The sequence below is a fragment of the Myotis myotis genome, unplaced genomic scaffold, assembly GCF_014108235.1.
Source record: "Myotis myotis isolate mMyoMyo1 unplaced genomic scaffold, mMyoMyo1.p scaffold_m19_p_16, whole genome shotgun sequence".
Lineage (NCBI taxonomy): Eukaryota > Metazoa > Chordata > Mammalia > Chiroptera > Vespertilionidae > Myotis > Myotis myotis.
This window is the reverse complement of record NW_023416320.1, coordinates 51,188,641-51,215,942: the sequence shown is the minus strand read 5'-3', so window position 1 is coordinate 51,215,942 and position 27,302 is coordinate 51,188,641. Positions and strand designations below refer to the sequence as shown.

General features: G+C 47.3%; 2 protein-coding genes across 32 annotated transcripts in view; one reads left to right on the top strand and one right to left on the bottom strand.

Moving 5' to 3' along the window:
• Positions 1-21,519, top strand: part of RMDN1 (regulator of microtubule dynamics 1) — a 31,175-nt gene extending 9,656 nt beyond the window's left edge. For 2 of the 4 annotated variants that reach the window (XM_036337497.1, XM_036337496.1), the window contains exons 3-10: positions 4,945-5,041; positions 7,653-7,812; positions 14,131-14,220; positions 16,359-16,414; positions 17,006-17,093; positions 18,334-18,364; positions 20,828-20,961; positions 21,329-21,379. In XM_036337497.1, coding sequence (XP_036193390.1) covers positions 4,945-5,041; positions 7,653-7,812; positions 14,131-14,220; positions 16,359-16,414; positions 17,006-17,093; positions 18,334-18,364; positions 20,828-20,961; positions 21,329-21,379 — 707 coding nt within the window. Of the gene's footprint in view, positions 1-4,944; positions 5,042-7,652; positions 7,813-14,130; positions 14,221-16,358; positions 16,415-17,005; positions 17,094-18,333; positions 18,365-20,827; positions 20,962-21,328 lie in introns of all 4 variants that reach the window. The other 2 variants (XM_036337495.1, XM_036337494.1) reach the window with 2 other exon arrangements.
• Positions 15,564-27,302, bottom strand: part of WWP1 (WW domain containing E3 ubiquitin protein ligase 1) — a 95,916-nt gene continuing 84,177 nt past the window's right edge. For 25 of the 28 annotated variants that reach the window (XM_036337476.1, XM_036337471.1, XM_036337472.1 and 22 more), the window contains 3 exons: positions 26,284-26,380; positions 26,014-26,086; positions 21,431-21,661 (listed from right to left, as the gene is read on the bottom strand). In XM_036337476.1, coding sequence (XP_036193369.1) covers positions 21,463-21,661; positions 26,014-26,086; positions 26,284-26,380 — 369 coding nt within the window. In that variant the 3' untranslated portion in view covers positions 21,431-21,462. Of the gene's footprint in view, positions 15,800-21,430; positions 21,662-24,017; positions 25,353-26,013; positions 26,087-26,283; positions 26,381-27,302 lie in introns of those variants that run through there. The other 3 variants (XM_036337475.1, XM_036337477.1, XM_036337489.1) reach the window with 3 other exon arrangements.

Genomic DNA, 27,302 nt, shown 5'->3' with positions numbered 1-27,302 from the left:
GGGTCGTGCGGCCTGGCCTGGTCCTCAGCACCTTACGAAGTGCTTGAGCGGTGCACTTGGCTTTGTGATATTGATGACGCCATTGGTCGCCAACCGGTGGTCCGGACCACTGGGGTCCGTGAGGTCCGAAAGGTTGGCGACCGCTGGGTTACGGTGCCGCGGCAGGTGTTCAGCCAGACAGCCTTTGCCTGTTTCCAGCGGAGGTGACCTTGTCCCTGCAGACTCCAGTCTGGAGATCTTGGCTGCAGACACATGCCCCAGAGGAGGGGAAACGTGCCTGATGCTGTCAGGCACAACGTGTCCATCTTTAAATAATGACTCTCAGTGCCATCCCTGCTGCAGACTGGGCGTTGTTTCCATCCCAGGATATTTCCGTGCGTGTCGCCTGGGGGTTTCCCAAAGTGTGTGTCACTGTAAGTGGTGAATCTGGACACTTCCCGTGTCCGTTTCTTATTGGCAGTGGCTTGGCATCCACTTGACATCTGTCGTGAACGGATCCATGGAGGGCACGATCCAGTGGAGGGGGTTGTGGCACGCAGAGCACGGTGTGCAAAGGCAAAAACGTTGCTGGCGTCCCTCTGAAGGATCTGAACTCGGTAAAGGAAAGGAGAGAGCTCCTGAGAGTGGGCATGTGCACCAGAAGTGGCTCCCTGTGGCTGGGGGGTGGAAACGAAAGGCACCCTAACTGGGCTGCCGGCCCCTCTCCAGCTCAGTGACGGGAAGCATCGTGAAGAATTGGAGGAGAGTGCATGGGGCTTCCACCGGGAGTAAGTGTCCTGGGAAAGAATGGTACTTCGGCCCCACCTCAGAAAGGTGATGCTGACCCCTGGCCTGGAGGCTTCTCTGAAAAAGTGCAGAGAGACCTGGGGAAATCCTGAAGGAGCTCAGATTTAACGTTATTTAAACGTACTGTTCTGAGCGTACTGAGGAGACAGTAGTACAGGGTTATACACCAAGCATTTGACTGAACTTGAATTCATGCGAGTTGGAAACGGAAATGGGGTAGCACGCCTGAGCTCTCCAGCGTGTCTACTCAGCACCAGGACGGACCTACTTTCCACAGCTCCTGAGCGACTGTGCCAAGACGCGCTGGGACTCGTGACGTGCAGTGCTGGCCTGCTGTGCGCGTAGCTGTCCTTTGGCCCCCAGTGTGTGTGGTGGATGTGTGTTAAGTTACAGGAATCCGGACCCTTTTACCCAGCACATGCTGGTTCTTTCGTTTTGGCTGGCTCCCACCTCTGCATGGATGAGCTGGTCAGGAGTGCCACTTGCTCGGCCGTGTGAAAGTAGACGTGCACAGATGCGAAATAACTCTAGACGCAGTGCCAGTCCTAGCAACAGATCAAACCTGGAAAAAGCAGCATTTTAATATTCCAGGTGTAATTTGTTCTGAAAACGGAATTCATTGTTTTTATTGCGGATTGTAATGAAACCTTCCTGTGTTTTAGAACCTTACTCTATTTTCAGGTGTATTTAGAGCACTTGACAGTTAGTGCGGAGAACAGAATGTGGATGTGTATTTAGCCTCCCTTCATTTTCTCTAGCTTTGTTTTCTTAAACAAAACCTCCCTTTATAATCAGTTGATTGGCATGTTCATGTAATTTGTTTCTGAAACTAGGATGTAGCCCCTGAGAAGACATCAGTTGTTGATAAAATGAGCCATGTTTTTGTAACTTGGAAAACCGTCCCTGGTCCTCTCCTTTCGCTTTGCTGTGCTGTGGTTCTTATTTTTCATATTTTTTGAAATTAGTCTTCAAATAATTCCACTCATGAAAGCTTTTGTTTAATTCTCTTTAGATCTGCTTCATGCTCATTGAAACCAGTTAAATTTTTCTTCATTTACTGGAATTGAATTGCGTTCTGCAGGGAGACTTTTTTGCAGTGCGACATTTTTAGAAGTTAATCTAAGGGCGTGTATGCTCTGGCATTCCAGTGGAGAGGGTTATGGGACTCATTGTTTAATGGCAACGTCTCTATTGACCACACAGTTGTGCCAGATACCTACTGACGAAGCACTCCAGGAGAAAGTTTTTTATTGACGTCAAGTGGACAGACCCTAAAGCCCCTCCCGGTGTGTAGCACATGTGCAGTGCTCATAATTCTTGAATATGCGCAGAATCATAATTCTTGAATATTTGAAATTTTTAAGTCAATGATGTGACTGCATGTGTGTGTGTGCGCGCGTGCGCGCGTGTGTGCGTGCGTGCGTGCGTGCGTGCGCTTGAAAGGGCCTCCCCTCAACGGCCTGCTGAGCACTTCAGCCTCTCTCCACTTATCTTGCTTCTCTACTGATGACCCTTCAGCGCTTCCTAAGCCCTCCACAGAGAAACTTCAGAAACAGAGCTGCTCCCAGCTTAGAGGGGGCTCCATCCCTGTCCAGGGGCCTCTGACACGCTCCAGGGCGCGCTCAGCACGAGAACCAGCACACCAGAGTTGACCACCACACACATGCAGTCACGTCATTGACTTACATATTCAAATATTCAAGAATTATGATTCTGCGAATATTCATTTTAGGCTAAATGTAAAATTTCACTGTACAGTTGTAGGTAAATGAATACCTCTGTTCATCTTGGAATATGTATTGCTTACTGAAGTTGAAAAGTAACTTACTTTAAAAGTTGAGTCCCTTTTATAGAGGATGGTCTCTTTGTCAGTAACATAGCTTATTTTTTAACTGTTTTCAGGGGAAGTGCAGAGCACGAAATGAGTAACTTACAGCCGATTTGCAGAGGTGTGCGTGTCTGCATGCCCCACCCAGTGCTGGGGTCTGCAGTGTCAGAGGAAGTGCCCCTTTCCTTACAAACCACACCCTGGTGGCTTCAGAGCTGCTGTTAGCGTCAGGGAAAGCATATTTGAGCCGGGACATGTAGTGCATGTGCTGTGCTGTAGAGTAAAGGAACTGGAGGTAAGTGACTTAAGAAGTTACAGAAGAATAACAAGCACAAAGAAGCTAAATATTTTACATTGTTCACTAGATTTCTACATGTTTCTTCTAATCGCCTAGGTGGTGACCGTGGAGTCTGGGTCATGTTAGGAACAGTGGTCTCTGCCAGGGTCCTTGGGGAGTGGGAGGGCTTCCATGAGTGTGAGTAGGATTGAGTGTAACTGCTGCTCACACATGCCATGGGCACACTCAGACCTGCCAGACCAGTGTACTTGATATCATGTGGTTTCTGTTACCACTGCACCACGTTTCCACACACTCAGTGACTCCAAACAACACAGATGCACTACCTTCCAGTTCATAGGTCAGAAGTCCGAAGTGGGCCCCGCTGGGTTCACGGCAGGGATGGGCAGGGCTGCGTTCTCTGGAGGCTCGAGGGAAAGTGCTCCTGGCTCCTCCGCTCAGAGGCTTCCTCCACACTCCTGTCTGAGAGCCCACCCTGGCTCCAGCCCAGCCCTGTCCCGGGCCTGTCTCCATGGTCAGACCTCCTGACTCTTCTGCCCCCCTCAGCGCCGTCTGACGGCCTGTGATGATCTTGGGCCCACCCAGATCCAAGATGGTTTCCTATTTTGAAGTTAGCTGATTAGCAGCCTTAATCCATCTGTACACTTAACTCCCCTTTACCCGTGAGTGCCACCTTTTCACAGGTTCCAGGGATCGGGATGTGGACCTGATGGGGGCCTGTTCTACCACCAGTACCAACTAAGGGAGCCGAGGCTGCTGCTTACTCCTTTTTAAAGAATTTTGGGTTGTTCTAATCCAAATTGGAAGAATCAGCCATTGATAAAAATAATAGAATACAATGGAAGCAAACTTAAGAAAATTAATCAGCTGTTAACCAGATGAATATTATTAAACTCTAGCATAGATTTAAGGATTAAAGAAGAAATTTTAAAAAACACTATAATTTTAGGTTTTTTTTGCTGTTATTTTATTTTTCTTACACTAGTATGATTAGATCATGATGTTAATTTAAAAAATACTTTATGGTTGTGTCATAAATTCATGAGTTTTTTCCCTTTTTTGATGATCTAGGTCCGTGGTTGGCAAACTGCAGCTCGCGAGCCACATGCGGCTCTGGCCCCTTGAGTGTGGCTCTTCCACAAAATACCACAAAATAGCACATGCGGGCGCGCACGTACAGTGCGATTGAAACTTCGTGGCCCATGCGCAGAAGTCGGTATTTTGTGGAAGAGCCACATTCAAGGGGCCAAAGAGCCGCATGTGCCTCACGAGCTGCAGTTTGCCGACCACTGATCTAGGTTTTAGTATTTCAAAAACTCTAACCTGCGATGCACTGTGATTAGTCAGAGCAATCCAAAATGAATAATAAAGTGAACTGGACACATTAGAATGTGGGGCTCATAGGACTGAGTAGTAAGCACCCTGACAGAAGACAAGATTCAGGGTCTGTTCCTAGTAACACTGGGGGATCCTGAGTTCATCACTAGTCACCTTCAGAGCGTTGCACTGTGGGTAAGGGTTAGGGGTTGGCAAGGGTGTCTAGACCAGTCGATGAGTGGTCGGAGCACGGATCAGTGAAGTATGGTTCAGGTTCTCTGTTGTCAATTTCACCTAAGTTTTTGATGACGACACATTTGCCTTTTTTCCCTGTAACGTGTCTGTGTGAGTCAGGTCGTAAAGAGGATCTAGTGGATCAGCCCGCAGGTGGTTAATGTGGCTGTTTGTTCTGTCTTGGTTCACAGCTGGCACTTAGCAGCAGAATAGTGAAGACTGGAGGGTGAGGAGGCACCTTAACACCTCACAGGAGGTCCCTTTCTCCTTTTTAAAAATATTATATTTAGTAGCATCATATTTAGTAGCAGAACAAGCTTTCTAATATTTTTTCCATGGTTTAAGTAAATCCCTACGATAGCTTCATGCTTACACATTGAGATATATCAGAGTCTTTCTAATTTTCTTTGCTTGTATATGAAAGTGCCGCTTAGAATCGTTGCCATGTGGCTTGGAAGACCTACTTCCTGTTTATTCATAGGCTTCCGAGTTGAAGAAATCCTCCAACAAGCAGACTACCTCTACGAAAGCGGGGAGACAGAGAGACTCTACCAGTTGCTGACCCAGCACAAGGACAGGTGAGCAGCGGGGCCTGGGCTGCGGCTTCCTCTCCATTGTCGTGTACATTCACACTCGGCCTGAGTCCTGGTGCCAGAAGGTTTCATAGTTCCTAAAGGTTTCTATTCAAAACAGCACTTCTTAGAGTTTCACGTATAGCTCTTTCTTTCTGACATTAAATGATTCCAAAATGCTACATTTTGATTTAGAAAAGGTTGTCCAACTTATTCTAGTACAAATTTGAAATACTTTGTCCATTTTGTGATTTTGTTTTGGATCATAAAGGTAAGTTGCTGAATATATGTTTGTCATCTCTATTGTATATTTATCATTTCTTGAAATTAGTGTCTGGTATAAGATTTAAGTGAATTGGGATAGTTGCGTGTCTCCACTGGACAGTATCTGTGTGTCATTTTGGAAGCACGGTTTTTTAGAGAAACTAAAAATACCTCCTTTTTAAAAAATAGAGTGCCTGTCCTGGCCCGTGTGGCACAGTTGGTTGTCCCAGGCACCAAATGTCCCCTGTTGGATTTCCTGGTCAGGGCACATACCCAGACTGCTGGTTCAGTTCCTGGTGGAGGAGTGACAGGGGCAACGATCGATGTTTCTCTCTCTCTCAAATCAATTTTTAAAAATAAAATAAAAAACACAGTACATGTTTAGTCCAGAGTTTCAGTGTATACTTTTTGGGGGGCAGATAGAGGTGGAGTGGATTCAGACTATAAAGTAAGTCAGGGTATTTCCAGGTCATTGATCAACCTCACATCCTTAACTAAAGATAGAGTCATTTTCTACTGCTTGTCTTGGATTCCCAAGACCCCGATCCTTCTACTTCCTAAGTATCTACAGGACCTGTCTCCTTCCACGGTCCCCTCAGTAACTTAAGGTGACTGGTTTGCATTGTACACTGACTTCAGTAATTACTTGAAAAGTAAGCTGTTAGGTGTTACTCCATAGTCATTGAGTTATAAATATGCTATTGCTTTCTGCAGTCTAAAATTCTATTAGTACCATTTTTGTTAACAAATACAGGGTGGGCCCTGGCTGGTGTGGCTCAGTTGGCCGTCGTCCTTTGCACCAAAAAGTTGTGGGTTTGATTCAGAGTCAGGGCACATGCCTGGGTTTTGGGCTTGATCCCTGATAGGAGGCAGCTCCTCCATGTTCTGCTCTCATATCAGTGTTTCTCTCTCTCCCTCTCTCTCTAAAAATAAAAAATTATATATATATATATATATATTTAAAGAAGAAATAACACTAGCCAGTTTGGCTCAGCGTTTAGCAGTGGTTTTCAACCTTCTGGCCCTTTAAATACAGTTCCTCATGTGACCCAACCATAAAATTATTTTCGTTGCTACTTCATAACTGTAATGTTGCTACTGTTATGAATCGTAATGTAAATATCTGATATACAGGATGGTCTTTGGCGTTCGACTGCCAAAGGGGTCGCGACCCACAGGTTGAGAACCACTGGTTTAGAGGGTCGGCTCGCAGACTGAAGGGTCATAGGTTTGATTCTTGTCGGGGGCATGTACCTCGGTTGTAGGCTCAATCCTCGGCCCTGGTTGGGGCGTGTGTGGGAGGCAGCCAGTCGATGTGTCTCTCTCACAGTGATGTTTTCTCTCTCTCTTTGTTTCTCCCCCTCCCTTCTACTCTGTCTAAATCAATGGAAAAAATATTATTGGGCGAGGATTAACCAAAAAACCCCACAGAGGTGGGGCAAAAGTAGGTAACAAAGTTTATTCTTATATTATCTCATAATTATTATATTATTTGCCACATAAACAACTGTAAACTTACTTTTGCCCCATGCTGTATATAACAGTAGACTTAAAGGTAGACATTTAATAAAAAGGAATTTAAGGTTACTTAAAACTATTTCTGCCTCTTAATTGTGGTTACTCTTTTGTTTATTAACCATTTCTTAATTTACATCATTCTGTGTAAGTGGCCGTTCTTCAAGGAGTTGAGTGCCCTTACTTGAGAAATGCCACTCCCCATGGTTCAGACACGGTGCATTTGGAGGTTACGTTGTCCTCAGTCATTCGTTGACATGCACGTTTCGGTGCCTATTGCGGAGGGACCGTGGGGCGGGCTCAGCAGGCTGTGCCGTGACCAGACGCTGTGTGTCAGGCCGCCGTGCCTGCTGTGCTGTGAGCACTGGCTCGCAGTCCAGCCCTGGTTACAGGCTGCGCTTCATGGGCAGGTGTTCGAAGGAAGGTGTGTAATTAGATATTAAGGTAAGTAAATATCTATGTGTGATACTGGGTATTTTGTAGGAAATTGTAGCAAATAAAGTCATGTGAGAGAATAACAAAAGGAATGTTATGAATAACGGCATTTGATATTGTGTTGCTGGCTGTACCCTCACTGAACTGGAAGACCAGTGTATGCCTTAGTGATGTGACCTTTGACGGTTTTCAAAATGCGAGCTGAAATGGTGGTTTTATCCAGGCCGAGTGGCTCGGTTTGTTGGAGCATTGTCCCAAACTCCAAAAGGTCACGGGTTCGAGTCCCAAGTCAGGGCACATAGCTAGGTTGTGGTTTGGTCCCCAGTTGGGGTGCATACAGGAGGTCATCGATGTTTCTCTCTAAAATCAATAAAATGGTGGTTTTCTATTTACTTCAAATTAGTGACGATGCCGAGTTGCTGTGGCGTCTGGCGCGGGCATCCCGGGACCTGGCTCAGCTGAGCGGCACCTCAGCGGAGGAGAAAAAGGCCCTGGTGTACGAGGCGCTGGAGTACGCGAAGCGGGCGCTGGAGAAGAACGGAGCGAGCTTTGCGGCCCACAAGGTGAGGCGCCTGAGGTCACAGCGGCCGCCTCGTCCGGGCCGCTGTCTGCTTACCGCTGTCCCGGACTCACACGGTAGGAGAGGGGCTAACGACGAGCCCTTCCTTCCGTTCTCGAGCGCCTCCTCCGTGAGGGCCTGGCGAGCCACTCCCGGCGTGCACCGTGGACGCCGTGGAGCAGTTTCACGGTTCCCTGGATCTCGGCTCTCGGGAGTGCAGCACCTGACAGACATTTTCTCATTTCCTCACGCTCTGTTGTCTGGGTCGCTTTCACACGTGACTCCGAAAGCTCTGCGTTTCCTGCCTGGCCCAGCACAGGCTCCCAGCAGACCCTGGGAGAAAAGGCGTTTGGGCGTTGTGGATGAGGACGTCGCTTGATCATGTTGGGCTGCCCCAGTGGAGCCGCAGGCCGTTGTGACACATTTCCCAGTGCTTCCTTGTGGGCTGGTCCCTCCTGTCTCCCCATCCGCCTCCCCCCCCCCTCCCCCAACACACACACACACACACACACACACACACACACACACACACACACAGGTTTACTAGTATATTCAGGATAAAACAGATAGAAATACTTTAAATTTGTCGAGACTTCTTTTGTGGCTCAGAACCAGTCCATCCATGTTACAAATAAGATTTCATTCTTTTATGGCTGAGTCATATTCCGTACAACCTCTTCTTTATCCATTTCTGTCTATTGATGGACACCTAGGTTGCTCCCATATCTCCTTTTTTTAATATACATATTTTTTTATTGATTTCCTAGAGAGGAAGGGAGAGGGAGAGATAGAAACATCAATGATAAGAGAGAATCATTGATTGACTGCCTCCTGACACTCCCCACCGGGGACTGAGCCTGCAACCTGGGCATGTGCTCTGACCAGGACTCAAACCGTGACCTCCTGGTTCATAGGTCAACACTCAACCACTGAGCCACACCGATCGGCCTTCCTTTTTGATGCTACTGTAATTGGAATTCTTTTCTGAATTTCATTTTCGTATTGTTCATTGCTAGTGTATAGGGATGCAGTTGGTTTTAGTGTATTGACTTTACATCCTGTAGCTTTGCTAAATTTCTTTATTGCAGATTCTTTAGGGGTTTAGTATAGGATCATGTCATCTATAAAGAGAGAGAGTTGTGCTTTCTTTTCGTTTCTCAGTCCTGCCCGGTTTCCCTAGCTAGCGCTCCCGGCACAGTGTGGAGGGGGCAATTCTTGTCTTGTTTCTGGCTGGGAGTTAGGAGCTCACCTTGTCTCTCAGGTGTCTCTGTTGCCTACTGCGTGGTATCTTGAGAGTCATTATTTCTTATATTTTGTCTGTTTTTCTTTTTTTACTGCTTCAGGCAAGAAGGTAAGTGTATTACCCCTTATTGGCTAGAATATCCATTTGAAAGTTTTCTTCCTTTTTTAAATAATATAAACTCAGTATCGACAATAGACATTTTGGAAATTTAGAAAAGAATACAGCCCGGCTGGTGTTGCTCAGTGGTTAAGTGTCGACCTATGAACCAGGAGGTCATGGTTTGATTCCCAGTCAGGGCACATGTCCAGGTTGCGGACTCAATCCTCAGTAGGAGGCATGCAGGGGCTGCTGCTCAATGACTCTCCTCATCATTGATGTTCTAGCTCTCCCTTCCTCTCTGAAACCAATAACAAATTTTTAAGAAAAAAGTACAAATATAGAAATAAAATCGCCGTGATCACACCTCCTGCCGTCAGCTCTTGCTAATTGATAATTCACTGTGAGTCACAAGATGCAGCCTCACCGGGGAGGAAGTTTGCTGTGCGTGTAGGTGACAGTGGGTGCCTGAGAGAAGGGGGTTGTATTCCGAGACCTGAGACCTGGGAGCAGGTCAGAACAGCGGGTGAGATCCCGCGTGATCCTCCAGTCACCTGATTCGAGTCTGTCTATTGTGTGTAGAGGGGTGTGTGTGTGTTTTAACCCTTTGTGGTCGTTTGTCTACTCTCAGCCACCAAAGCTTTTTTACCGTTCCGGTCGTATGTCTGCTCTCAGCCACCACAGCAAGGAACCGTACGAATCTTAACTCTATTCATTCATGTATCAGTTCATCATTTCTCTGAAAGCTCTTAAGTGTCTAAGCGACCTTGTCACGAACCAAAACATTGCCCCGACAAATCGGAGATATCGAAACTCAATATAAACAAACGTGGTCGTTCCACACTCGCCATGCAAAACACCGTGGCGAGTCAGTCGCCTTTTGAGAGTGAAGAAATCGACAAGCTTCGGCGATACTTCACAGAATTTCAAATAAAGCTTTACAAGTTACGTTTAACTGTAATTAGGCATTCTCGCTTGTTAAGATATTTCAAAACAATACTCCAAAATGGCAAAAAGAAAGTTACCGAAAGAAGTGTACTGCGAATCTGAAAGTAACAATGAAGAGTTTTATTTTGGCACCTTGACTACTGACTCTGACGTAGAAAGTGATAACGTTTGTAGTGATTCTACTAGCAGTGACGTAGTTCCAGAAAAGAATTAATAAATCTTGTTTATCCTTCATAATCTTACATGTTATGTATCACTGCTCTTTCAATGGAAATTAATTCCGACCATTACGACACCCATGTCCAAATTTAATACGACCGCAAAGGGTTAAACAACACTTTTTTATTCTTAATAAGCATTGAAAAATACAAAATTGCCGGGGTTCTTGTTCCAGCATTAAGAAGGGTTCAGGAAATCTGGAGAAGGCTGATTAAATAGGAGTCCAGAGACAAAGCATAATTTTGAAAGGCATTTGGGGGTCAGAGGAACCTAGTTTAAAGGAAACTTAAGATCTCCTCATCTCTGGAACCCATGCTTTTTATTAATACAAATTGTCCTGAGGCGAGGCAGAAATATACACTTCAAAGGGTCAGGGTTTCATACAGAGGCATTGTCAGAATGGGGAGAATTAGCCTATGGCTATTCAGGTGTTTGGCCAGTAGGAGGCAATAACATGTAGATTAAAATGCCCCAAGCTGTGTGGCAGCAAACAATCAGTTTAATGCATCCTATTCAGGTTTGGGGAAATGCAATCAGCCATTCCCAGATTCAGGCCTGCTGTCATGCTGGAATTGGTCTCCGGCATCTCACCCTTTTCGATTATTTAAAATTTAACAAGAATGTATGTTTTAAGATTTTTAAATTCAATGGGAAGGACGGAGTTCTATCATGTCCCTTTAAATTGTTTCCAGGCATTAAAGGAATCAGTTTGCAGTGAGTTTCTTTCTGGGCCAACAGTTCTTAGAGTCCCAATTTCAATGTCCAACAGTTCTTATGTGTACATGTCAGCAATGATATTTCAGTTCTGGATGGTGGACAGACGGTGGCAATGCAGGTCCGACCCTCTCTAGTTTGGTCCTGGGCAACCTGCAGCTACACACAGCTGCTGACTGCTAGCATGGCAAGGCGTCTTCACCATCTCCATTTCTGGACTGTTTCTCTTCTGTTGTTCTGGGGCCACTGCTATTCTGTGGCTGGAGCAGTCCTGTCAGTTCCTCTCTGGGATCCGTTGTTGCAGGAATCCACATGGGCTTGGAGGAGTTTTCTGGAAATATACAAACATATTCTCGACCAAAGGTTAATAAAGGAATCATCTTATAAATTAGACCTGGGATCCTTTTAATTTTTGCCCAATTTTCCTTTGGCTTATTTTGACACCATGAGTGTTTTTATGGGTGTCTTGCTATTAGCATTACAAGTGAAAAATAATTTTCAAAGTAAAAATTTAAAACAATTAAGGCTTTTACTTACAGGGCATTATTCCACTATCCCCCCTTTTTTGATTTAAATATTAGGAGACTTTTTGGAAATTTTGCAATGCAGTTTTGGTAACTTTTAACTTCAATTTCTTGTATAGAAATATGATTCATTGTATGTTAAGCAATTTTACTAGGAGATGAACCATCAATAAAAATTAGTTAATGCTTCAGGAACAGTTTCCTGTATAGTACAATTAAGTTTTCTTAAAAGTTTACTTCTAGCAATTAGCTAATTTAAATTAATTTGAAATAAGGTTTTTTTTTTTTTATTATTGTTAACTTTACTTGTCCTAGGTTATGGACAATACATGATAGTAACTAAACTTCTGTCATTAGTCTTTGAGTAATTTTACATAAACTTTGTCAGGAACAACAAAACTACAAATGATTTACTTTTATTTTTCAGGGCCTAATGTATTGACTTTCAATTGCAGTTTTCCAGATATTTGAAGGAAATGTTTTTTAATTTTCTTCCAGAATAATTTCTAGGCTATACTTAAAGAGTTTAAAACAAGTGTTGGTCTTTCTTTTTTACAACAAGCAACAAATGTAACAGATATGGTTGTTTCTTGTATAGTGATTGATAGTGCCAGGCCATGTCACATTAAACAACTTCCCTTACAATCATGGTGACTACTACTATAGTTAGATTTGGTATTTTAACAACAATCTTTAGATTATCCTATAAATATTAGTGGAAGAGATTTCAGAATTTTAAAATTTTGCCTTTTTATTATATTTATAATTATATTTTTAAGAGTATCCCTTTTGGGCTCATTTGCATATACAGAGGGATTATGGGAAGCCTCAGTAATTTGGAAAACTTTACTAGGATTAAATTGTTTATAAAAATACTGGCTTCTCATATAACTTAATTTATATGAGACCTTGATTATATTTTAAAAGCTAATTTATTAAGTAATTTAAGTAGGTATTTTTATTAAAAAAGCAAAGCAAGTAAATTTAGTAAACTTATACGTCTGATTCACAAGGCACAAACACTGCCCCACCTCCAGCATAATTTAAAATGCAGGCGGCTAGGGGCTTTTGTTTGCTTTATTCTGTCTTAAAATCCTGCTGTTGGATTTTAAGAAATATTTAAGCTACTTTATTTTGTCCTCCTTAGAGGCCAAAACCTTCATAACATTTAAGATATATGTATATAAGTAAAATATATTCATTAATTTTTATTTGATAAAGCTTTCCATGTGATTTCAAGTATATAAGATCGGCTTAATTAAAAAATATTTCCTTTAAGAAGAGAGAACAAGCTTTTTGAATCACCCCGGGCCCTTGGAGTTTTCCAAAAAATCATCCCTCGGTTATAGCCTTGAAATTTAACTGGAAAGACCATCAAATATATATGTATATATTATTTAAAGATTATATATATTTTTTATAATTATTAAAAGGTATCAATTAAATTTTAACTGTTTTTTTTATTAAAAATTTGGTTGAGATCACAGAATTAATCCTCTTTTTTAATTAGACCAATGTTGAAATTTTACCACAACTATATGATTTTTCCCAATTTAATTTAACTTGAACTTTAAACTCTTAGCTGGCAAGTCAGATATTTAACATTTCTTTAAATTAAAAACACCTTATATATATATATTTTTAAATATGTTTTATTGATTTTTTTACAGAGAGGAAAGGAGAAGGATAGTCAGAAACATCGATGAGAGAGAAACATTGATCAGCCACATCCTGTACACCCCCCACTGGTAATGTGCCCACAACCAAGGCACATGCCCCTGACCAGAATCGAACCCGGGACCCTTCAGTCTGCAGGCCAACACTATCCACTGAGCCAAACCGGCCAGGGCAACAGCTTATATTTTTAAGAATAAACTTTAAAAATACAAGACACAATCAATTAATAGATTTAATTTTGTCTTCTAGATTTTTCATGAGGCAAATTTAGATTAATATTTCAGTATTTTGTCATTTCAAAAATATCTAGATATATTATTTTATTTTTTAATTCAGCAAGCTTCCAAAGTTTCAAATTGCCAGTGACTGGAAGCAGGACCGTGCAGATGTGGGAGGAGGAGGAGGCAACTCCCAGAACAAAGGACGAGGAAGTAAGATGATAGCTGATCTCGGATTTTTCTAAATTCATACTCAGCCCCTCACCATGAATCACTACAGTGTTGTGTTGACGACCATCCTAGAGACTCGCTGTTCTCTGCCTTGTACCTTCGTCTAGGACAGTGGTCGGCAAACTGCGGTTCGCGAGCCACATGCGGCTTTTGGCCCCTTGAGTGTGGCCACGAAGTTTCAATCGCACTGTACGTGCGTGCCCGCATGTGGTATTTTGTGGAAGAGCCACACTCGAGGGGCCGCAGTTTGCCGACCACTGGTCTAGGAGCACACAGGGCCAGCTTCTCCTTGAGCTCCCGAGGCCGTCCACTTCTCCGTCTGTCCCAGCGTATTGGGTACGGTGTTTATGCGCAGTAACTTTTGTTGAATGAGGAATAAATACTCCGTTTTACCTGTGTTGAATGGACCAGTATTAAGCGTTGTTATTCTTACATCTGTTTTCTGTTTTTAGTGGTGTGCCATCTGCATTAGTGACGTCGGCGATTACGAAGGCATCAAGGCTAAAATCGCAAATGCCTACGTTATCAAGGAGCATTTTGAGGTATCAGTGAACTGGGCAGGCGTGGGCTTTCTGGGTGTTTGGTTCACTGTTCCGGCAGCTGATCAGACTGCCTCAGACTTTCTGGCCTTGGAGAGGCGGTGGTCTCAGGTCTGTGGCAGCACCCGTGCTCTGTTCTGGGGGTGCAGCTAAGCTCCCGCGGGCTGTGCTCACCTGCTCCACGCAGGGATGGATGCACAGGGGCCTCTCGTCTCCATTGGTTTCTGTTCCTTTATTGCATGATTGCTGGCTTCCAAGAGTGGGCGGCCCAGGGAGAAAGTCTGGTGTGCAAACCTGCCTCACACCTGGTAATACCCCGTCAGCCCACACAAGTCATGTGGCGAAGCCAGAGTCTGTGGGGCTCACAGGCTGACAGGCCAGCATCGCAGCCCCTGCCTGGGGACAGCACTGTGTACGCTGTGGCCTCTGGGTGTGCTCACATCTCCCTGAAGTTAGTGCTCGCATCACCGTAAGTGCTCCCTCGGCTGCCCCGGGCTCTCCACGCATCTGTTCCACCCGACACTGGCCCTGTTGCAGCATGTTCGTCTCTCGCGTGGTATTCTAGACCATCTCGGAGCTACCAAGGAGGCACAGGCGGGGAAAGCACAGGCAGGGATAATGTTAGGTAGGCTGGGCAACAGATGTCTGAATTTTATGGTCATAGACTCAGCTTCTAGATTTTTTAATGACTAGTTTACCAGAACATTGGATGGCAAGTCAGGAGACCTAGCTGCTTCTTCAGGCACAGTAATACGTGTGTGCACATGTGTATAGACACACTTGTCTATCCATTTCAATTTAATAGGTCTTTTTCACATTTTAAGTCTTAGAAATCAGACAGCATTGTGTAGTCAGTGGTATCTTATATTTCCTTTGTAGTCTTAGTGGTACGTAAGATAATGTTGTGGTGTCTTAGATTCAGTGACTATGGCATCTTGCCTAATGCCGCATCTCAGTTACTCTGTGCCTTGGTGTGTAGAAATACATGACAGGTAACTGCCAACGTAAATAGTGAAAAATCGCAGAAAATATATTAATGTATATTAATCTAAACTTCGAACATGAAGGCTATAATATTTTAAAATTCAATGTTTTTTATAAGCTTTCAAATGTATATGTGTTCAGTGTGTTTTAAAATGACAGTGTTTACCATTTATACTATTGTTTCAGATCCCTATTTACCTAAGTCAGAGGAGTGCCTGTCTTTATTTAACTGGACTTAGATTGAACTGGAGGGTTTGCTGTGAGAGGTTGAGCTCTAGTGCCCAGGAATCGGGAGGCTAACTTCTCTCTAGACCTGCCCTGCCCTTGGCAGGGTGAGAAAACAGTGACTTACATGGCGTTGGCAGGGCGTGGTTTTCCAGCGGGACTCCAGCAGGGAAGGAGCTTAGAGTAGAGGTTGTAAATACTTCCAGTTGTGTTTTGCTATAACTCATGCAACCATGTTTATGGAAAAGCACATTTTCAATCCACGCTGCGTCTTCCCCGTACTATTGAGCCGGAGTTCCGCCAGTCACACTCGTTAGCCTCCTTCTGTGACTGCTGCTGCCACTGACCGCGCTGTGAGAGATGATGCCAGGACCTAAGAAAAGGAAACAGTGGTGACGGGAGACACTGCTGTGCCAAGCACCTTCTGTGACTTGCTCATTTCATTGTCACCAGAACTTATTGGGAGGTGTGTGATTGTCTCAGTTCTCTGAAGGAGCAAACCCAGGCAGAAAAGAGACACATCCCAAGGCCAAGACGTTAGGAGGCATGAGCTGTGATTGCGACCCAGTAGTCTGGCTTCAGAGCCCACACTAGTAACAGTGCAAAGATTTGAAAGTGTGTGTCGCACACACTCCAGACTGGAAGCGATAGTGTGGGTGCGCAGAGAAGCAGACGCTAGGGAGTCCCAGTTTTAAAAAGGGTCTTTTATTTTTAATGGCACTACATTAACCTCTGAAATTTCCTTAGCAGTTTTCAACAAAATAATGTATCAAAGGAGTAATTTTGTTAAAGTTACTGTCATTTATACTTTACATTAATTCACACAGGGCTGTCACGTAAATAGAAATGAGGGACACTTTCCTGACCTGTTTTACCTTGTGCTTCCTCAGTAAACAAGTACAATTCTGCTTGATTTTCTCATTTCTTGTTAGAAAGCAATTGAATTGAACCCTAAAGATGCGACTTCGATTCACCTAATGGGTATTTGGTAAGAAAATTTCTTTGAATAAATATTTCAGTGGTACATAGTGTGATCTTATTTTGTAGTGTTTAAAAAAGCAAGATATCAGCTATTTTAAAATGCTGCTTGGCAGTCAGGAGTGCTTGCTTAACCATTAAATCAACCAGCAGCTGTGCCTGTAGTTAGGAAATACAAATGTAATTGTGATCTTGTCAGACGTCGTTATTCAGATCATTTAGCAACAGGTGCAGTGGTCCCCTCTCATCCGCGGGCGCATGCCCAGGGCCCCAGCGGCTGCCTGACGCCGCAGGTGGTGCCCAGCCCTGAGTATGCGCCCTTCTTCCCTGCACACGCCCTCTCGCCCGCGGAGGCTCCATGGCCTCTCAGCGCTGTTCCCAGTAGTCACCCCTGTTTACATGTGATCACAAGCCCCCCCTCGATGGAGCAGTGTCAGTCAGTCCCTGCATAACTCGGGGTGGAAGTGAGCCTCTGAGGTTATGTCCAGCACACGCTGCTTAAACAGGCAGCACCAGCGTCCTGTGTGTCTGTTAAGAAGCTTGATTTTCTTGAAGAGAAAGTAAGTCAGTTCGATGCATGAACGTTTCTTGACTTCCCCAGGTGCTACACGTTTGCTGAAATGCCTTGGTATCAGAGAAGAATTGCCAACATGCTGTTTGCAGCCCCTCCCAGCTCCACCTACGAGGAGGTGAGTGCTGACCTCCCGGGGCGGCACTCGCAGGGCTCCCTCGGGACTTGTCCAGGCGGCCACTCGGCCTTCACTGTGTCCGTGACTCTGGGTCGATTTCTCTAGTGGAGGCTTGTGACGCCCGCGGCAAACAGCTGCCTCCATTTTCTGTTTGAAACTTGTGCCACGTGAATGCCAAGTAGGGCAGGAAGCACAGCACCTGCTCCTAGCAAGCTGTTTGGACATATTCTCTGCACGTCATTTCCCTGCCATGCCAAAGAAAGCGTGACTTGGCATCGATAACTTTTTTTAAAAACATTTTTTTTTATTGATTTCAGAGAGGAAGGGATAGAGAGAGAGAGAGAAACATCAGTGCTTGATCAGCTGCCTCCTGCCTGCCCGCAACTGGGGATCGAGCCCACAACCCGGGCATGTGCCCTGACCGGGAACCGAACCATGACCTCCTGGCTCATAGGTCGATGCTTAACTCACTGAGCCACACTACCTGGGCTCCATAACTTTTTTAAGTGCTGTTGAAAGAATGTTGAGGGGGATTTATGGGCAAACGTTTTGGGTTTGCTTGTCAAAAAATGTGCAGAGTGAGGAAACAGGCCATTGAAATGGCTTTCTGAATACTAGTGTCATAGTGAGAGCCTGTTTCTTTCTGGAAAGCTGTAGTGGAATCCGATGTAAGGTGCACTGAGGTGTAAATTACACAGCTGGGAAATACCTACTGCTATTAAAAACAGTGCATTCTAAGAGAAAAGATAGCTCTGCTCTAACAAATTGGTTTTTAAGAAATCAGTTGGTAGGTAGTGTATTATAAAAACCGTTTGAGTGAGTCATAAAGAATTAACCCTTTTAGACTCACAGTAGCATTTTATGTAGGAATTTCAGTAATAACTTTAAAAACTCCCTGGTACACCCAGTGTGTCACTGAGGAAGCGCAGCTTTCCACTTTGCCTGGTTTTCAGGGTGTTCCCTGCTGGGACTGAAGAAGAGAGGAGAGCGAGCTGCCCGCGGCCTCCTTTCTCTGCGTGAGGCTGTGCCGGGACCTTGGGGCTCGAGGGCCCATGTGCTCTGTGCGCAGGGCCCTGAGTGCTATGTTACGCTTACTGTTGGTGATTGGGCTGTGATTTTAAAGGGTTTTCATCTACTTCCTCGCTTGTATGTAAAATAGGAATAGCGTTTGAGAAGATTTTTAAATATTAAATCTATTTTAATCCTTTTCATTATGTTTGTATTCTTTGTGTTTTTACAGGCCTTAGGCTACTTCCAAAAGGCAGAGCAAGGTAAGATATTTTTTATTTCAGATACTAATATAGTTAAAATTATGTGAATGCTTTATATGTAACTAGAGGCCCAGTACATGAAATTTGTGCATGGAGGGGGAGGCGTCTCTCAGCCCGGCCTGCATCCTCTTGCAGTCTGGGACCCCTCAGGGGATGTCTGCCCTGTGGCTTAGGCTCCCCACGAGGATTAGGCCTAAGCCAGCAGTTGGGCATCCCTCTCGCAGTCCAGGAATCCTTGCTCCTTACCTGCCTGCTTGCGCCTGCCTGCTCGCTGCTCCTTAGCACTGCTGCGGAAGTGGGAGAGGCTCCTGCCACTGCCACCATCGCCGCGCTTGCCAGCTGTGAGCCCAGCTTCTGGCTGAGCGGCGCTCCCCCTGTGGGAGCACACTGACCGCCAGGGAAGAGCCCCTGCGTTGAACGCCTGCCCCCTGTGGTCAGTGTGCATCATAGCAACCGGTTGTTCTGGTCGTTCTGCTGTAACGGTCGCTTAGGCTTTTATTATATAGTTAGGAATTTCAAAACAAAGATAGTTTATCCTGACACACCTTTGTACTGGGCTTTATCAGACGGTCTTTAAAGGTTTTATTCACGTGAGTAAGGTGTAGGCCCCGCTGCCCTGGCGTGTGCTCAGCTGGCTGGAACATGCTCCATGCACCAAAAGGTGGCAGCTTGGATTCCCAGTCAGGGCTCATGCCCAGGTTGCTGGTTTAATTTCCTGATCAGGGCGTGTAAGGGAGGTAACCGATCGATATCCCCCTCCCCCCCTCCCCTTTCTCTAAAGTCAATAAGAAACAAATCCTTGAGTGAGGATTTAAAAATGAAATAAGGAGCGGGCCTGCTGCTGGTTCCGAGGCTCCGGCCGCACGCCTGACTTGGCGCCTGGTTCACGGAGTTTCATCCCGGCCGCCCGGCCTTCCGTGCCTCTCGCTCTGAGGAAATGGCAGCCTCCGCACTCACACTGCCCCGCTGCCCTCTGTTTATCCTTTTTGTTAATGTGTCTTTTTGTTGAAAGTATTACAGATGTCCCCCTTTCTGTGCTCCCATTGCCCCTCCACCCCCCTCTCTTCCCCTCCCAGGCCTTCTAAGTTAAAACCACAGCAGTCAGGGACACACAGCATGTTACCAGATACACCAAAAAAATGCAAGTGTATTTCTACAAAACTTACTCAGAAAATTAGGTTTGCGGGCCTGCTCAGAGGACTTGTTCAAGGCTCTCAGGACAGCGGAGCAGAGCAGCAGCTTTCGGAACAGTTGTCGGAATGTCTCCGTCTGTCACACAGCTGCTCTGGCTCGCTGCGGCCTCTGTCCACCTCCTCATGGGGTTTTCCGTCTCTGAATGGGGCCTAGGAGTGAAGTTTCCTGGAGGGCGTTAGTGGGGAGGTTTGCTGGGACTGAGGAAACCGTGGGCTTACTCTCCTGGAGGTAAAATAATCCCCGGGAGTGGCCGTCTCCATGTTTTACCTTGAAGGCCCGTGAGGAGGCCTTTCCTGCGGGCCATGTCGGGGCTGGAAGCCTCCTCCCTCTTCGTGCTTTACCTTCCCTGCCAGGGCCCTGCGGCCGCGGAGTGCCCGGTGCCTCTGAGGCGACCTGCAGGGAAGGTGGGCTGGCCGGCCTGTTCTGGGCCGCTTTGCTGAGCGAGAGAGGAAGGAAGGAGTGTGGGTCACGGGAGGAAATGAGCACAGCCGCGGGCAGAGGCCCCTAAGTCTGTGCGAAGGAAGGACAACGGGGTAAGGAGCAGAGGGAGGTCAGCCACCAGGAAGAAGTGGGATGTGAGCCCCGAGGGCCCAGGTCAGAGGGACCCTGTAGGGAATCCCAGCTTTCATTGGTAGACGTGGTGCTGGGGGTTCCCTCAGCCGGACGGGTCTCCTTTTCCTGCGCAACCCTGCTCCGCCGCAGCCCGTGCAGCCCCGCGAGGGAGCGGCTCTTCCTGTGTCTCCTCGCACTTTACAGCTCACACCTGTTGGCGCCTTCTTCCCTGCTCAGCACATTCATCGTGCTCCTGTTTCTCTTGCCTTTTCATTATAAATTCCCAGAGAGCAGAGCTTGTGTTTGATCTGTGCTTAGGGGTAGCCCCACCCAGCACAAGCTGGTCTGGCATGTACTGTGTGTGTGTGTTGTCATGACTTCACGCGTGCCGAGTGCATGTTAGGTTCTAGCTTGTGAGGTGAGCAGGGAGCAGGCGCTGGGAGAAGGCAGGCCCTGTGCTGGCAGCCTGGACCAGCGCCTGCAGAGAAAAGGCCGCGAGGGAGTGCGCAGCGGGAGCCGCACCCGGAGGTGCTCCGATTGGCTGTGACATTGTCTGGAGGGAGGAACAGGTGAACAGGAGGTTCCCAGTTGGATAGTCATTTATTCACCACAGGTAACTGGAATTCAGACCCCCAACAGGAAGCCTGTCGGGGGCGTGTGGTAAAAATGAGAGCAATACAATTGTGCCTGAGAGAAATTTTTCTTTCTTGTGAACAGTGGATCCAAACTTCTACAGCAAAAACTTGCTTCTCTTAGGAAAGACATACTTGAAGCTACAGAACAAAAAGCTCGCTGCGCTCTGGCTGCTGAAGGCCAAGGACTGTCCGGCCCGCACCGAGGAGGACAAGCAGGTGTGCCCGCAGCGGCGGGAGGCGGGAGGCGGGAGGCCCAGCCACGCTGTGTGACGCAGCTTGTTGGAAGCAGTGGTGCACGTTTCAGACGTGAAGCACTGACATTTGTGCTAAGTTCTGCACAGCAAATGCTTAGTTACTATCGGCATGTTATGAATTCCTTGCTGCAGTCCTGAGTCACTCCTGTGTGACAAACAGGCGGGGGGAGGGGGGTGTTCTGTGGAAGTCTGAACGCCTCTCCAGGCACTGCCCAGACATTCTGTCCCGACGACCTGCCGTCCTGGGTGTGGACACAGAAACTGCCGCCCACGGTGACCCTGAATTCCACAAGCTGATCTCTGCTGTGCCGTCTGTCTTTTCGTTTTAGATACAGAGAGAAGCCGCACAGCTGCTCGCAGAGTTCAGTGGCAAGAACTGAGCGTTTCAGAGACGCAGCGCATGACACCTAGGGTGTTGCCCTCCCACCAACTGTACGCGTGTGAACACGACTGGTCTTGGCTCTCAGTGCCAATGACGTGACCATATGACAACTGAAATACACAGATTCTTCACAAATAACTGCTGTGAGGTGGTGGCGGTGTCCCGTGGTGGGGGGCCCGTTCCTGTGCGTCTGGGGTTCCAGCGTTCCAGGCATGGCATTTGAGAACCAATCACATGGGATGGAGGGGCACGTTTCCAGTTGGTGGCTCCAGCTGAGACCCTGCAGAGAAGGGGCAGTGGGGTGAGGAGGTTGGGAATTGGGGTGCTGGGCATCAGTCTCTGTGCATGCTGGGACTTGGTCTCACAGGGGTGGTCTGTGACAGGACAGAGCCCAGGCCTGTTCCCTGATGGGGTAAAAAGAACACAACTCAAGGGAGGAATGGGACATGTTTAACCAGAGGCAGACGATGCTGTGCCCTCGGGCTGGTGCCCGGCACTGTTGCTGTTTGTGAGAAGGAGCATCTTGAATGAGGGTCCATGGGTGACTCCCCGAGGGTTAGGGGTGATGCCCCTGTGACTGGGGCACACGGTGTCTCGTGTGCTTTCAAACATGAAGGGAAACAGTGGACTGTGTCTCTCCATGTGCGGTCACATGTAGATTCTGCCTCTGTGTGTGTCTCTGTGATCACATGTAGATTCTGCCTATGTGTGTGTGTGGTCATATATATTCCTCAACCTTGAATTAAGTGCACACGGTGTAGTTCATCCCAAACACTTCATCATACAGACCCCCTTCACAGTCCATTACCACAGCTAGAACCTTAACCCCATCCCCCCTCATCTGATACCCAGACCTTTAAGTTTCCTCAAATGTCACAATGTCTTACAGTTTTTAAAGCCGGGATGCAAATGTCACACCTTGCATTTGATTTCCCACCTACATTTTGTGAAATCGGAAACACTCCCATCTTTTTTCTTAGCAGTGACTGTGTCAAGTGGCCAGGCCAGCAGTCTTACATTGTCCCTTGTTCAATGGACCTTACAGAACCTACTTTGAGAACCAGTGGTCCCGTGCCCTTCACGCCCGATTGGTTGTGTATGTTGGATCTTCTCCGTCCAACGTTATTTACACTTTTGTTGCAGTGGCTCTGAGGCTGCTTTCTGAAGGCGAGCCCTTGTGTGGGATTAGCAGGTGAGCGTGGGAGGTGGGGCCTGGGCAGACTGCCCTCTGCCGAGTGGTCTCTGGGAAGTGAGGTATTGCTCAGTAATAAAGCCTTTTGCTGCGGAGATGTCTGTCTGCTGATGTTCTGTAGAGCTTTCAACTACTGTTTTCTTTGTGCAAACTAGTGCAGAGGCTGTGTGTCTGCCTCGCGTGCCCAGTGTAACAGCGAGTCTGCCCGCCAGCTGGGCACTGAGGGAGACGCCTGCCTGCACTCCCAGAGCTCCCTGCTCCCTGGTGTGTCCGAGTCCCACTCCGCGCCCCCTCCCCGACTTGTGTCTCTCGTTTTGTCATTTCAGGAGATTGGCTTTGTTCACTCACAGAATTTCTTTGAGATCCGTCTAAATCCAGCCAGTGCTTCCTTTCCTTTCATTGACTGTATTTCATTGTTTGGTTGTTCCCGTTCATGTAGCCTAATCCCTTGAAGGCATCAGGCCATGGGGGTCTTTGGTGCTGAGCTGGTTGCTGGGCCGAAGGGGAGCCAGAGCTGTCTCCTCCCTCGGGACTAAGGGGGCTCCCTCCCCCAGGACGAGGCACTTCCCAGCTCGGTCCTGTACACCTTCTGTCTCTTCCTTTTGACTCTGAGGAGACTGATGCCCACCCTTCCCTCAGGTCAGACCTCTACCTGCTTCCGGACCCAGATGTCCTCCCTGGCGGCCCTGCCTCGGGCCCCTTCCTTCCCCTCGTGGGCGCAGGAGTGCGCGTTCTGTCGGGGTGGGTGGTTAGCGACCTCCCTGCAGACACATTCCCTTTTGAGGCTGACAAGAATCTGAACTTGCAAAGGGCCTGCTGTTCTGGGAGAACCTGAACGTCCCAACTTCTTGTTGGCAGTTTCCCTCCTGTTGACGTGGGTGGAATTCTGTGGGAATCTGTCCGACTCCCTCTCCTCTCTCGAAAGCAAGTGCGTCATCACAGCAAGGGAAACAGGAAAGCCACCGTGGAGCCGAGGAGGGCGCTGGGCCCAGTGAGCACTGCAGCGCCAGTGTCGCCTGTCGGCCTGTGCCCCTGGCTAACATCAGGCGAGGAGCGTTGCCATGTAGGAGATGCCGCGTTTGGACAGTTTTTCGGTGGCATTTTTTGCTTTCGTGTGGTGCTCACTTTAGCCCCGTGTTGGCTGTGTGCCTGGGCCTCACTGGCCTTTGGCGAGGGCCATGGGTTCATGTGACAAATGTCCTTCGCTCGGCAGGGCTGTCTGACAAGAGGGGGCAGCTTGTCCAGAGGAGCCTGGGGAGGGGGTTCTGCTGGGTCTGGACAGGCCACCTCCCCAGGGGCCTCAGGGTTGGCTGTGAGTTGGGTGCAGTGAGAGCAGTGGGCACAGTGGGCGGCGTAAGGAGCAGCGCTTGAGGACGGGGAGGGGGCGCGCCCTCTGTCGTGTACACGGTCATGGTGAGGGCGGGGAAAGGAGTCTAAGCAGCCATGTGGATCACTGCCTTTATTGCCTCTTTACTGTGAGTTTTGAAAAAATGCAGAACACAATCTAATATATAGAAAAATAAAATTTTGGCAACACAAACTTTAGGGAAATTAAATTGTATACTAATATTTTTCATATGTACTCAGCAGTGAAATATATTAACATTCTAAGGTGTCACTTCCGTGGTTATAAAAAATTTTAAGTTAATTTACAGTGCATATTGAAATAATACAAATTTAAATTTTTGTATTAATAAGGAAGCCCCCGTTTGCTAAAGTAGCATTAATGTCATTCACATCAGATTTTAATTTGTTATACATGTTTGTAGTTCAGCAAATGCCCTTGATAATGAAAAATAATTAAAAAGTATTTACTTAGGACAAAAATAATGATCTATATAGAAAGGGGGGAAGGACAAAAGACTTTTTTATCTGCTTATGTAATTCAGATACATAGAATTTTCATCAATTTTCAAGGAATGGAGATATTAAGACACTAATAGGAAATCATTAGACTCATTAGTTTGAAGTCAGATGCTCACAAACTCTTCCATCCGTATGGTTTTAGGAACCAAAACTATGAGCACAAATAAAAGTGGGAAAGGTCACATTACCCTTTATATGTCCCTTAGGATCAAACTGCATCAATTTATTATGAATTAAACTTAAAGCCCATCACATTTTTAAAAATAGTGCAGGCGTGCAGCTCCTTGAGTCCCACAGATCCTAGCACCTGGAGGAGTAGGCACACACCTCCAGGCGTCGCTGGGTCTGGTCAGGGGACTCGGGTAAGTGTGGTGTCACTGCGTTGTGGCGCGGTGAGCACTCTCCACTCGCATTTAATGGGACGGACGGACGGGCTCCAGCACCGTCTTCAGAATAGCCAGCAGCGCAGTTCACGTCCTCAGATCTGGCCTCGGCCTCTGCACCTTCCTGAACCCCACACCATGCGGAGATGTCACGGGGGGGCAGAGCTGAGGAGGAGCGTCCAGACATGGGCAGGAGCTGGCGTGTCGCCGAGCAGCTCTATAAAACTAGAGCCGCTGCAGCCCGCTGACGGAGATGCTCATTTCTAGTAAAGTCTCTCACTTCCAAATTTAAGGGAGATCGTTTTCCTGGTCTGTCAGTTCAAGGGAACAATAAATAAAGTAGAAAAGGAAGAGCTCTTCTGCATGTTCCGTGTGAGAACGGACCATTATGTCTGCGGAGGTGCGGACGCAGAGCCTCCGGCCACAGCCCCTATTCTTGTCCGAACCCCTCGGTCTCTTCTATGGCAAAAAGCAGCTTTTCCTTCAGTTGCTCGTAACTCTTATACGGTGGCAGGTCCAAGCGATTGAAACTGGACAGACAGAATCAGAGTATTCAGTCAAGTGAGCTGAGGGTCTAGCACAGTGTCCTTGAAGCACATTAGAAAAGGACAGGGTGGCCAAGTGTCCAACACGGACCTCACGCATTAACACAGACACTGTTCTGACAGCGGTCTGTTCCCTTCCAGTCCACACAGGCTGGCCCTGCAGTGGCCCTGCCTGCGTTTCTGCCCTCTTCCCCCTCTGCCCTGCTCCGCTCCCGAGTCCCCTCATGTTTGCAGTTGCTTATGTCAGGGTTTGCAAACAGCCCTGTACAAAACATGTGCTTCCTGCGTCTCCACAGCCCACTGTCCATCAAACTCTGGCAAGGCCCTGCCGGCTGTCACCGCCTCCTAGCACTGCTGCCTGGCTGTTGTCTGTGCGCCTTTCCCAGGAGCGGACAGGAGCGGGGGGAGGAGGAGGAGGAGCCCGGCGGCCTGTGTGTGCGCAGTGGCTGCGCGCCTGCGGGCTCAGGCAGGGCCATGCTTCCCAGGCGCTCAGCCAGAGGCCGCGCTGTGCTCTCTGCAGGGCGCTGCGTCCTGGTCTGTTCTCAAAACTGAACTCCGCCTACGCTAATGAGTCAGCAATGCTAATGGGTCTTACATGTAAAAAGCAAAACACTGGCTTCCACCTTCCATTTAGGATTCAACTTACCACGTATGGCTTCTTGGTAACCAGGTGTCTTTCCCAACTTTTTCAATGCAAAATTTTTGAGGCCCATTACTTCCTAAACCAGAAAAATAAGACAAAATTTGTCTGGTCCTTCAAACCTTTCGGTGTTGCAACTAGTTACCTACAGAACATGTCACGTGGTCACGCGGGTGATGGAGCAAGCGTCACATCCGCACAAAGACCAGGATCTAGAGGCCTGCTCCCTCCCCCGCCCGCGCACGCCCTGTGACAGCGCCCGTAGGCGGCACTCACCCATGAGCTCGGCGAAGCCTCCCAGGGGCAGGCGGCAGGTCCCCGTGACAAACTGCAGCAGACGCATCCTCACCTCATTGTCTGTCTCCTTCACAAACTAACAGGTCAAAGTTAATGTAAAGTAAATTCCAGATTACCTTCAGTAATGAACGTAGTAGATACTTAAAAATTATTCCCGAATTTCTTCCAGAGAATTAAGAGTGAACTTCAGGCCCAGCCGGGCACTCAGTGGCTGAGTGTGGACCTGTGACTAGGAGGTCATGGTTTGGCTCCTGGTCGGGCACATCCCTGACTGCAGGCCCAGTGTGGGTGTGCAGGAGGCAGCCGATCAGCGATTCTCTCATGGATGTTTCTCTCCCTCTCCCTCTCTGAAATCAATAAAAATATATTTCAAAGTATTTTTAAAAAATGAACTCCAAGAATAAGAATTTAACTCAAGTTGGTTCAAAAGATAAGTGATAAAAGTGGTTGCAGCATTTACCGCTTATTAGGGCTGGCGCTGTGCTAGCAACACTACAGAGACGTGGAAGCTTAGAAACGCAGTCACGGGACCCAGGTTTTTCCCCCTCCGGAGGGGAGGTCCTGCCACACAGCGCCATGTGCTTCTGGGGAGTGCAGCCCTCAATACTGGGAGGCGGGTCCTCCCGTTAGCATCTCCACTGCACTCGCCAGACAAGGCCCAGAGGCAAAATGATATGTCCTCCAACACCAGGAAGGGACAGGAGTAACCTCTGAACCATGGCCCTGCCGGTTCGGAACCACTTCCTCCCAACACCGATCCCCCTTTGTCCTTCAGACTTGGAAACCCAGCGTGATCTAGTTCACCAACCACAGAGCAGCAAGGTACAGCCACCTCTCTGAGCTGGTCTCGCCAGCGGTGGGAGCAGACACGTGTCAATCCAGCCACTGTGTGGCCGTGCACAGCTGTGTGGCTGACATACTCATCAGACAAGGAACCGCTGTGAGCAGCTCTGACGTAAACCTCGCACTATCCCCAACACCAGCCCCATCCAGGAAAC